This window comes from Tamandua tetradactyla, chromosome 12, assembly GCF_023851605.1.
Source record: "Tamandua tetradactyla isolate mTamTet1 chromosome 12, mTamTet1.pri, whole genome shotgun sequence".
Classification (NCBI taxonomy): domain Eukaryota; kingdom Metazoa; phylum Chordata; class Mammalia; order Pilosa; family Myrmecophagidae; genus Tamandua; species Tamandua tetradactyla.
Window position 1 is genome coordinate 11,079,449 of NC_135338.1, and position 12,879 is coordinate 11,092,327.

Consider the following 12,879-nt stretch of genomic DNA (forward strand, 5'->3'; position numbering starts at 1 on the left):
CTGAGGCGCGGACGTGGGCGCGGCCGCGCAGGCGCTGTGTAGCGAGCACTCCCGAGCGCGGGAAGGTGCTTTGGGTTGGCGCTGAACGCTGCACCTTCTCTCGGCGTCCGAGGTTCTGCCGCCTCTGTGAGTGTTCACCCCCGTGTCCCGGCTGCCTGTTTTGGAGGAGCCTGTCCCCTCCTCGTGAATTGTCTTACTCTGCCCTGCAGTCCTGAACTTGCCATTCGCGGGCGGTGGGAGTGGGGGAACGGGTGCGGAACGTGACTGCGGAGAGGGTACCCGGGAGGAGACTAACCAACCTTCTCGGCTCCCCGGCTGTCCTCTCCTTTAAAAAATAATAAGATTAGCTTTTATTAAAAATTTTCAGGTAGGTAAAGTAAAAGATGCCTGCCACGCAGAAGCCGATGAGATACGGGCATACGGAGGGACACACAGACGTCTGTTTTGATGATTCTGGGAGGTAAGGTACTTGGCGAAACACGCACATTTTAGGTCTACATATTTGAACATTTGTTGTCATGTGTCACATTGGCATAGCTTAAAATGAGTCATGCGAATAGGGAGGAATTATGAAAATTTAAAGTTGCAAGTATAATCCTCCTTACATTTATTGTTTGATTTGGAACGTCATAGTCGTTTTGATAGATCAGAAAAGTTAACGGGTATAATATCTTCTAGAGGAGTTGGAAAGAGAAGAATTTACCTCTTTATTTTCCCTTGGTGAACTTCTCTGCGTTTTATGTCATTAGTCATTTTATCATATCAGTAGATAGCGTCTAGTAGTCAGATTCAGTGGCCCGTTTACCTTTGCTGTTTCATTCTCCCTTGGCTGTAGTGATGCAGTTTCCTAGTGTGTTTGCTTGTTTGTTTAACTCTCTGCCTTTTTTCCTAACTTATTTTCCTCTGTTTGATTCCGAAAAGGTGATATTTCCCAAGAACTGTCGTGGACCTTTTCATCTTTCTAAATTCCATTCCTATGCAGTACTGTCCAAAGGTGTGATTTACACATCTCTGCTCTGCCAGTTCATTCACTGAAAAACTATGTGTGTGACTATTCTGCTAGAGGTTGCAGATGTAATTGTGCAAACTTGGCATGCTGTTTTCTGTCATTGAACTTAAGTGAAAAGTGCTGGGCACAAATTAATCACAAAAAGTATATTTAGAAAGAAAAAAGTATATTTAGAAATACTAAGTGATGTGTGCAATGATAAGCATATGTGGGGGGAAGCTGACCTAGAACAGACAGGGAAGGCTTATCTGAGGAAGTGTTTCTTGAGCTGCAATTTAAAGATTGAATAGGCATTAAGAAGCATAAAGAGATGAGACGGGGCAGAGTGGGTTTTGGCATTCCAGGCAGAGGAAACAGTATGCGCAAATGCCTAGTGGTGGCAGGGACCATGGTATACTGAACGAACCAAAAAGGCTAGTGAGGGCCAGCATCGGTGGCTTAATGGCAGAGTTCTTGTCTGCCATGCTGGAGACCCCGGTTTGGTTCCTGGAGCCTGCCCATGTCAAAAAAAAAAAGAGGCTAGTGAGGCTAAAATGTAGAGTGATGCAGAGATTGACAAGAGATGAATATGTGAAGGTTGCAGTGGGTGGTCCATACAGTGCCTTCTGGGCTTTATCAAAGGAATTTGTTTTTGTCATAAAAGCAGTCAGAAAGTACTAAAGGTATGAAGCAGAGAAAAGATATGATCAGTTTCCTGTTTTTGGAAAGATGCATGAAAGATGAATTGGAAAAAGAAGTGGGAGAGTAGAAGCAGAGAAATTTAAGAGATTTTTGTATTGGTCTGATTGAGCATGGTAGAAGCTTGGAATTGAATGAGGCTAGGGTAGAGAGTGATAGAAGCTACTAGAGTAGACATGGGTATGGAGAAAAGAGAATACATGCAGGAAATACTTAAAAAGTAGAATCAACAGGGATGGACCTGATATTGAGGGTGGTGCTAAGGACAGCATCTGTGTTTCTGGATGGTACAATTGGAGAAATGATGGCACCATTTACAGATATGGAAACTACTGGAAGATGAGCATATTTCAGAGATGAAGCAGGAGATTGAGGTTATAAATTTGCATATGGACATAGTGAATGTAGGATTTCTATGAGATAGGTAGAGATGTAAAGTAGATAGTTGAATAAAGGGGTCAGAGCTAGAGATAGAAATCTGTATCTTTAACTCAGGTTTAGTGGGTCCTAGAGGTCCTGATTGAGATCCTGACCGAAAACCTAAATGTGGGGTTTTTCATTCTGTAACTGGTATTTAATGCTAGGAATTTGGATAAAATTACCTAGGATGTGAATGTAAGTAAGAAAAGAGGTTCAAGGGCTAAGTCTTTAGAAGTCAGAGACGGAGATTCTTTCTAAGGAGGCTAAGAAGAGGTGGCCAGTAAAGTAGGAGAACGAAGAGTCAAGAATGATGTCTAGAAGCCAGTTGGAATAGTCTTTTAAGGAGAAGGAAATACACTATGTCAAATGCTGCTGGTTGGTCAGGTTGGAGATTGAGAGTTCACCATTAGATTTAACAGTGTGGGTGATCTTGAGCAATTTTTACAGAGCGATAAGAATGAAAGTTTTGTGGAAGTAGATTCAAGAGAATGAAGGAGGAGGAATTGGAGTTACCATGAAAATTTCAGAGAATGAAGGTAGTTAAATGGGAATGTGGGATCCTGAAAGGTTTTTTTTTTTGGTGGTTGTTGTTTTTAAAATGGGAGAGATTTCAATATATATGTGGGGGAAGATGATCTCATAGAGAGGGATAGGTTGATGCTATAAAGAGGAAGAACTGCTGGAGTGGTGAATAAGAAGATATAATGCAAAGGGGGAGGAATTGCCCAAAGATGGGAGCATGCTAAATTCATAACTTGAGGGAAGGTACATCCAGGAGGAATGGAGAGAACATGTAGACAATTTCTGTAAATTACTTCTGTTTTCTGAGTGAAATAGGAAGCAAAATCATAGTTGAAAGTGATGAGGAGGTAGAAGTTTGAAAATAGAGGAGCAGGTGTGAGATAGATGGTTAGAAAAGAAAGAGTGTAACGGCGTATGGAAATGTAGCTGCATTGCTGGGCAGCATTAAAGGCCTGCTTCAGGTTAGTAATCGTGAATTTAAAGTGAAATCTAGCTAAATGTTTTTCTCTAGCCATATTTAGTTCTGTGAGTGCAAACTTGGAATAGACAGAGAGTTGGATTTAACAAGGGTTGGAATTTTGCCAGGTAATTATGAAAAAGTGATAGGAGGCCAAGGAGGTTGAGGGTGACGCAAAGGAGTGATTTTAATGACAGACCTTGGGATCTAAACAAGATTAGGAAGGACGGGAGAACATGGCAGTAGTGAGAGACGGTAAAAAAAAGTGTTTCAATGGATTATGGATCCTATTAGTAATTTAAAATTGTTGGAGTTAGGATACTAAAGAGTACAAAGTGATTAGGATGATTGAAGTTGAGATTATGAAGAAGTTGTGATTTTGGTAAAAACAAAGTCTAGGCCATGGCCGTGGGAGTGAGTGGCAGAGATGGGAGTACCACAGTCATCGGAGGAGAGATGCCAGAGTATCAGAAGGTTCAGCTATGTGAATGTTGAAAATACCAAGAATTATAATTAGAATAGTGTTGTTAAAGAGACTAACAGTGAGCTCAGTGCTAAAATCTGTAGGGAACAAGGGAGATTTCTTTTCAGAAATCTACATGGTCTGATGGCAGTTTCTTAACGCATTAAAATATCAAAGTGTCCAGATTTCAACAGAAGATTACAAAACATACAAAGAAACAGGAAGTGATGACCCAGGGAAAAGAGAAAATTAAAGGAACAGAAATCATCAGTGAGGAGGATCCAACCTGGGACATTCTGGGCAAAGCCTTTTAAATATGGTCCTAAATATGCTTAGAGAACTAAAGGAAAATTTGGACAAAGAACTAAAGGAAATCAGGAAAATAAAAGATGAACACAAAGAAAATATCATTAGAGAGATGAAAATTAGTGAAAAGGAGCCAGAGCTGTAGACTACAGTAAGAGAAATTAAAAATCCCCTAGAAAGATTTAACAATAGATTGGAGTTGGCAGAAAAAGAATCAGTGAACATGATAAGACGATTGAAATTGGCCAGTCTGAGGAGCATAAAGCAGAAAGAATGAAGAAAAATGAGCAGAACCTGAGAAACCTGTAGGACCCTTTCAGTACCAACACACGCATTATGGGAATCCCAGAAGAATAAAGAGTGAAGGGGGGAGGGAGGGGCCAAGATGGCGGCTGAGCAATGTGCGCGTTTTAGTTCGTCCTCCAGAACAACTACTAAATAACCAGAAACAGAGCAGAAGAGCTCCCAGAGCCACGTCAGTGACCAAACACACAGCGTACCTCAGCCTGGACCAGCTGGATCGGCTGCAAGCCTCCCCAAAACTGTGAGTTCTCCAAGCCACGATGGCCGGTGCCAGGCGCCCCTCCCCCACAGGCGGCTTCCCAGAGGGAAAGGAAAGAGACTCTAAACCTGGTCAAGGCGAAGGTTGCTCACTGGGCTCATGGAAAAAGAGGAAAGGGGAGGAAATGGAAGTTTTAGTGGCTGTGTTTCTACGGAGACTTGGCAGCCTCTAGGTTCAGCGGCGGGACTTCTCGGGCTGCAACTGCCCCAGGCATAGGCAGAAACGGGCTGCTTTCAGGGCTGTCGTCCACCTGTGCCTTCCCGGGGGAGGGGTGAAGCCCAACTCAGGTGGAATCCCTCTCTCAAGGAATTCAGACCCCAGGGCTTGGCAATTTGAAGCCATTAAAACCAGCCTAGAACCTCTCCTCCGTCTCCACCACGCCCCCAGCAGGGAGAGTCTTCCAAAGTTAAAAGTGCCGCAACATCTTTTGTTGGTGGCGAACGGCAGGCAGATGCGCCACATACTGGGCAGGATAAGAAAAACGGAGCCCAGAGACTTCACAGGAAAGTCTTTTAACCTGCTGGGACTCACCCTCAGGGAAAACTGATGGAGGTGACTCCTTCCCCCTGATAGGAGGCCAGTTTAGTCTGGGAAAACTGGCTGGAGTACATAATACCTACATAGACCCTCCTAAGGGTGGGGAGGGAAAAGGCACCATACAAGCAGGGCAAGAAACAAGAAAACAAGAACTGAAAAATTCTCCTATGTTAAACAAAACCTAAGCTAGAGGTCCAGAAAAAGCTGAACTGAAGGTCAAAGAACAGACAACAAATTCATCTAGCAAGAAAACCCTAGGCAAGCGAAGTGACAGCAATCTCCAGAATAAACTAATTAAGGTAATTAAATGTCTACATGCCAGCAAAAAATAACAAATCACACCAGGAAAATTGAAGATATGGCCCAGTCAAAGGAACAAACCAATAGTTCAAATGAGATACAAGAGCTGAAACAACAAATTCAGAGTGTACGAACAGACATGGAAAACCTCATCAAAAACCAAATCAATGAATTGAGGGAGGAATGAAGAAGGCAAGGAATGAACAAAAAGAAGAAATGGAAAGTCTGAAAAAACAAATCACAGAACTTATGGGAATGAAAGGTACAGTAGAAGAGATGAAAAAAACAATAGAAACCTACAATGGTAGATTTCAAGAGACAGAGGTTAGGATTAGTGAACTGGAGGACGAAACATATGAAATCTGACAAGATACAGAAACTATAGGGAAAAAAATGGAAAAATATGAGCAGGGACTGAAGGAATTGAATGATCATATGAAGCGCACAAATGTATGTGTTGTGGGTGTCCCGGAAGGAGAAGAGAAGGGAAAAGGAGGAGAAAAACTAATGGAAGAAATTATCACTGAAAATTTCCCAACTCTTATGAAAGACCTAAAATTACAGACCCAAGAAGAGCAGCATACCCCAAACACAACAGATCCAAATAGATGTTCTCCAAGACACTTACTAGTCAGAATATCAGAGGTCAAAGAGAAAGAGAGGATCTTGAAAGCAGCAAGAGAAAAGCAATCCATCACATACAAGAGAAACCCAATAAGACTATGTGTAGATTTCTCAGCAGAAACCATGGAGGCGAGAAGACAGTGGGATGTTATATTTAAATTACTAAAAGAGAAAAACTGCCAACCAAGAATTCTATACCCAGCAAAATTGTCCTTCAAAAATGAGGGAGAAATTAAAACATTTTCAGACAAAAAATCACTGAGAGAATTTGTGACCAAGAGACCAGCTCTGCAAGAAATACTAAAGGGAGCACTAGAGACAGATATGAAAAGACAGAAGAGAGAGGTGTGGAGAAGAGTGTAGAAAGAAGGAAAATTAGATGTGACATATAAAATACAAAAGGCAAAATGGTAGAGGAAAGTACTACCCAAACAGTAATAACACTAGATGTTGATGGATTGAACTCCCCAATCAAAAGACATAGACTGGCAGAATGGATTAAAAAACAGGATCCTTCTATACTATATGCTATCTACACAAAACACATCTTAGACCCAAAGATAAACATAGTTGAAAGTGAAAGGTTGGGAAAGATATTTCATGCAAATAACAACCAGAAAAGAGCAGGAGTATCTATACTAATATCCAACAAATTAGACTTCAAATGTAAAACAGTTAAAAGAGACAAAGAAGGATACTATGTTCTAATAAAAGGAACAATTCAACATGAAGACATAACAATCATAAATATTTATGCACCAAACCAGAATGCCCCAAAATACATGAGGCAAACACTGCAAACACTGAAAAGGGAAATAGACACATCTACCATAATAGTTGGAGACTTCAATTCACCACTCTCATCAATGGACAGAACATCTAGACAGAGGATCAATAAAGAAACAGAATTTGAATAATACAATAAATGAGCTAGACCTAACAGACATTTATAGGACATTACACCCCACAACAGCAGGATACACATTTTTCTCAAGGGCTCATGGATCATTCTCAAAGATAGAACATATGCTGGGTCACAAAGCAAGTCTCAATAAATTTAAAAAGATTGAAATCATACAAAACACTTTCTCAGATCATAAGGGAATGAAGTTGGAAATCAATAATAGGCAAAGCTCCAGAAAACTCACAAATATGTGGAGGCTCAGCAACACACTCTTAAACAACCAGTGGGTCAGGAAGAAATTACAAGAGAAATCAGTAAATATCTCGAGGCAAATGAAAATGAAAACACAACATATCAAAACTTATGGGATGCAGCAAAGGCAGTGTTAAGAGGGAAATTTATTGCCCTAAATGCCTATATCAAAAAAGAAGAAAGGGCAAAAATACAGGAATTAACTGGCCACTTGGAATAAAGGGACAAAGAACAGCAAACTAACCCCAAAGCAAGCAAAAGGAAAAAAATAACAAAGATTAGAGCAGAAATAAATGAAATTGAGAACATGAAAACAATTGAGAAAATCAATAAAACCAGAAGTTGATTCTATGAGAAAATCAATAAGATTGATGGGCTCTTAGCAAGATTGACAAAAAGAAGAAGACAGAGGACGCAAATAAATAAGATCAGAAATGGAAGAGGAGACATAACCACTGAACCCACAGAAATAAAGGAGTTAATAACAGGATACTATGAACAACTTTATGCCAATAAATACAACAATGTAGATGAAATGGACAAGTTCCTAAAAAGGCATGAACAATGAACTTTGACTCAAGATGAAGTAGATGACCTGAACAAACCAATCACAAGTAAAGAAATTGTATCAGTCATTAAAAAGCTTCCCAAAAAGAAAAGTCCAGGACCAGATGGCTTCACATGTGAATTCTACCAAACATTCCAGAAAGAATTAGTACCAATCCTGCTCAAACTCTTCAAAAAAATTGAAGAGGAGGGAAAGCTTTCTTAATTCATTCTATGAAGCCAACATCACCCTCATACCAAAACCAGCCAAAGATATTACAAAAAAAGAAAACTACAGACCAATCTCTCTAATGAATATAGATGCAGAAATCCTCAACAAAATTCTAGCAAATCGAATCCAGCAACATATTAAAAGAATTATACATCATGACCAAGTAGGATTCATCCCAGGTATACAAGGATGGTTCAACATAAAATCAATTAATGTAATACACCATATCAACAAATCAAAGCAGAAAAATCACATGATCATCTCAATTGATGCAGAGAAGGCATTTGACAAAATTCAACATCCTTTCCTGTTGAGAACACTTCAAAGGATAGGAACACAAGGGAATTTCCTTAAAATGATAAAGGAAATATATGAAAAACCCACAGCTAATATCATCCTCAGTGGGGAAAAACTGAAAACTTTCCTCCTAAGATCAGGAACAAGACAAGGATGTCCGCTATAACCACTGTTATTCAGCATTGTGTTGGAAGTTCTAGCCAGAGCAATTAGGCAAGAAAAAGAAATACAAGGCATCAAAATTGGAAAGGAAGAAGTAAAACTCTCACTGTTTGCAGATGATATGATATTGTATGTCAAAAACTGAAAAATCCACAGCAAAACTACTAGAGCTAATAAATGAGTACAGCAGAGTGACAGGTTACAGATCAACATTCAAAAATCTGTAGTGTTTCTATACACTAGTAATGAACAATCTGAGGGGGAAATCAAGAAACGAATTCCATTTACAATTGCAACTAAAAGAATAAAATACTTAGGAATAAATTTAACTAAAGAGACAAAAGACCTATACAAAGAAAAGTACAAGAAACTGTTAAAAGAAATCACAGGAGACCTAAATAGATGGAAGGGCATACTGTGTTCATGGATGGAAAGACTAAATATAGTTAAGATGTGAATTCTACCTAAATTGATTTACAGATTCAACGCAATACCATTCAAAATCCCAACAACTTACTTTTCAGAAATAGAAAAACCAATAAGCAAATTTATCTGGAAGGGCAGGGTGCCCCGAATTGCTAAAAACATCTTGAGGAAAAAAAACGAAGCTGGAGGTCTCACACTGCCTGACTTTAAGGTATATTATGAAGCCACAGTGGTCAAAACAGCATGGTACTGGCATAAAGATAGATATATCGACCAATGGAATAGAATAGAGTGCTCAGATATAGACCCTCTCATCTATGGACATTTGATCTTTGATAAGGCAGTCAAGCCATTTCACCTGGGACAGAACAGTCTTTTCAATAAATGGCACCTAGAGAATTGGATATGCATATGCAAAAGAATGAAAGAGGACCCGTATCTCACACCCTATACAAAAGTTAACTCAAAATGGATCAAAGATCTAAACATCAGGTCTAAGACCATAAAACAGTTAGAGGAAAATGTAGGGAAATATCTTAAAAATCTTATAATTGGAGGCGGTTTTATAGACCTTATACCCAAAGCAAGAGCACTGAAGAAAAAAATAAATAAATGGGAACTCCTCAAAATTAAACACTTTTGCACATCAAAGAATTTCATCAAGAAAGTAGAAAGACAGCCTACACAATGGGAGACAATATTTGGAAACGACATATCAGATAAAGGTCTAGTATCCAGAATTATAAAGAGATTGTTCAACTCAACAACAAAAAGACAGCCAATCCAATTACAAAATGGGAAAAAGACTTGAACAGACAACTCTCAGAAAAGAAAATACAAATGGCCAAAAGGCACATGAAGCGATGTTCAACATCCGGCGACCAGAAGGGGCGGGGCACCCGGGAGGGCTTGGGGAACCACTGATCCGAGGCTCCCAGCCGGCCCGGGAAGCCGTGTGTGTGGGAGGGGCGCTGGCTGCCAGCCGCCGTGGCTTGGGGAACTGCTGATCCAAAGCTCCCAGCTGGCCCAGGAAGCTGCCCGTGAGGGAGGGGTGCTGGCCGCCAGCCGCTGCGTCCCGGGGAAGCGCGCGCCGCTCGGGGACCTCACCGCAGCAGAGTCTCGCAGCCGGTCCAGCCGGTCCAGACTGGGGTACACTGTGTGTTCAGTCTCTGTCGTGGCTCCGGGAGCTGTTCTGTACTGTTTCTAGTTATTTAGTAGTTGTTCTGGAGGAGGAACTAAGACACGCACACCTTACTAAGCTGCCATCTTCTCCGGAAGTCCCAATTACAGATTTTTAAAATTAAATCATTCACCACTTCAGCTTTTAATGTACAATTTGTTCAGTTTTCATTTGCTTTTGTAGTGATGAATTTTAGTGTCTCCTTCATAAACTTTTATATCATTAATTGTGTTTTACAAAAGCATCAAAGTGTTAAGTTGAATATTTTGATTGAAGATTGCTAACTGATTTTGACCAAAATGCAGTCAAAATTTAAAGAACTTGTTTCTAATAATAAGAAAAAGAATAACAACAACTCTATTAGAGAACAGTTGGCTGATATCCCAAGTAGTCAGGACGTTAGTATTAAATACTTCTCCCATCATCACTGGACTCTGGAAGAAATTGCTGTCCCCAGGAACTGATGTCTGAAATTCGCTTTGGGTTTCATTATTCAATGCTTTTCACGTTGTCCTTGAAAGTGTAAGTTATGTTGCAACAAGCAAGGTTCGGAAAAATGGAGATGGGCTATCACTGGTTATTGTTCAGATTTTTTTTGTATTAGAGTACTTGTAAGTTTATGAAAAATGCATAAAAACAGTGTTTCCATATACTGCCCTATTAACACCTTGCATTAATGTGGTAGGTTTATTGCAGTTGACGAAGAAACTTGTATAATCGTGAAATTAACTATACTCAATTGTTTAGATTAAGGTTCACTCTTTGTATTGTATAGCTCTATGAATTTTCTTTTTAAATTTTATTCTAGTAACATATATACAACTTAAATTTTACCCTTTTAATCAGTCTCAGATATATATATTTCAGTGCTATAATTGTGTTCACAATGTTTTGCTGCCATCACCACCATCCGTTCATTATCAAATCTTTTCCGTCATCCCAGATAGATACTCTGTACAATTTGTACATTAACTACTTATGTCCTATCCTTACCCTGTCCCCTGTGAAAGGGAGTTTAAGCTCAGAATAAGTCCAACCTTACTCTGACTTTAAGGTCGTTCTCCATAGGACCACCCCAGTCTGTGTCTTGCTTTTCATTTCCTGAATGAGAAACTCCAGGTAAACTTTTCATGTTTTACTAACTCCATAATTTGGTTCTTGTGCTTTTCTGTTTAGAATTACCCTTTTCACTAGTCTTCAGCATATCCAGTCCTACATATCCCTTGACTCCCAGTGTAAATACGACCTTTCTTTTGTGGACTTTTGATTTTCCTACACAGGAGTTAATCTTTTTCTTCTGATCCATCTGCATTTCCTTGTATATCTTGTCTTTTACCATGTTAGTTTTATATTTTTCTTTGCTTTTGTATGTATGTAGATAATACACATAGGGAATGAATAAAAGCACTTGGAAGACAAGAGGTTTACAGTAAGATTTGACCGATAAAAATAGGCATTTGAATAATCAGGTTTGGACCGTTGAATTCATGCATCCATTCGTTCATTCAGCAGACATTTATAAGGGCTTTTATGTGTTACGAACATTCGTTGGTGCTGGGCTACAATGGTGAGGAAGATAAGACATGACCCCTCTTGTTGTTGTGATTACACACTCATCTCTATGAGAGTATTACAAATAAATATTTTTATGCCATGGAGAAATTGTAGAGAGCATTGAATTCCCTTTCATTTTACAGAATATGAAGTTAGTGGTTCTTGTTATAGGTTTATACCTATAAATAGAGAAAAGAGATTGGCTAGTCTCTCAATTTTATTAAAAAAATTAAAGGTTCTATCTCCCCGAAATTAGTAGACCAGAAATTGGCTGACATTTAAATCTGTGTGTTTCTTTCACAGTTGCATTGTGACTTGTGGAAGTGATGGTGATGTGAGAATTTGGGAAGATTTGGATGATGATGATCCTAAATTCATTAATGTTGGAGAAAAGGCGTATTCATGTGCTTTGAAGGTATTAAAAATGTTACTTCAAGTCATGTAAAATGATGCTGGCATGTCATATTTATGCTTGGATGAAAAATATTTTTATAGAAATTTTGAAGATAAATGTACCTTTTTGTTGTTTTGCTCTTACAATAATAATAGTCAAAATAAATAATAATGCTGATAATGTAACCAAAAAATTTTAAAGGTAAATTCTAAATGTTTTTTTTTTTTGATTTTTTTTTTGTGAAATATAACATATATGCAAAAAAGCAATACATTTCAAAGTACATTGTAACAAGTAGTTATAGAACAGATTTCAGAGTTTGGTATGGGTTACAGTTCCACAATTTCAGGTTTTTCCTTCTAACTGCTCCAAGACACTAGTGACTAAAAGAAATATCAGTATAATGAATGACTTATTAATGGTGATTAGTGGATATTAATAGTAAACTAATTAAAATGCATGCAAGGACTATGTTCTTTTTCTTTTAAGAGAGAGTTTTAAATGCCTCTTTTTTTTTTTCTTTTGAATAAAACTCTGGTATTTTCAGGTTTTTGAGTCACTACATCAGATAACTTCCGGAAGCTTTCTGGAAAAGAAGAATGCGTTAATAACTTTTTCAAGATATATACATATTTCATGTTTCTAATGCTTTATGTAAGATAAATATTAGGATGACATGTAATTTACTTGGAGAATGAAGACATGTTTTCAGAAGTATTTTCTCAACTAAATATCCAAATAACTCCACTGAGCTCTTTATTTTGAATTGAGTTTATTGTATTCCAATAAGAAAACCTTTCTTCAGAATTCATGTTTTTTTCAACATCAGGTTCATTGAAGTAGGAGTAATCTTTTTAAATACTTTAGTCTAAAATACCTAATTAGATATTTAAATATCTAAATACATACGTAGTAAAAAATCTAAACAAATGGCCATATCTAATGGAAAATAAACTCCCAGAAGAAGAAATATAAATGACCAATATACCTTAATGTAAGCAAAATCCCACTATTAAACAAAGCTCAAGTTAAACAATTGAGTTATTTTGGGAAG

At 38.4% G+C, this 12,879-nt stretch overlaps 1 protein-coding gene across 2 annotated transcripts in view; it reads left to right on the top strand.

The window, feature by feature from the left end:
- The first annotated feature begins 36 nt into the window (after positions 1-36).
- The window catches only part of WDHD1 (WD repeat and HMG-box DNA binding protein 1), a 108,496-nt gene continuing 95,653 nt past the window's right edge, over positions 37-12,879 (top strand). For both annotated transcript variants that reach the window (XM_077122579.1, XM_077122580.1), the window contains exons 1-3: positions 37-126; positions 368-460; positions 11,735-11,846. In XM_077122579.1, the coding sequence (XP_076978694.1) occupies positions 384-460; positions 11,735-11,846 (189 nt within the window). In that variant the 5' untranslated portion in view covers positions 37-126; positions 368-383. The remainder of the gene's footprint in view (positions 127-367; positions 461-11,734; positions 11,847-12,879) is intronic.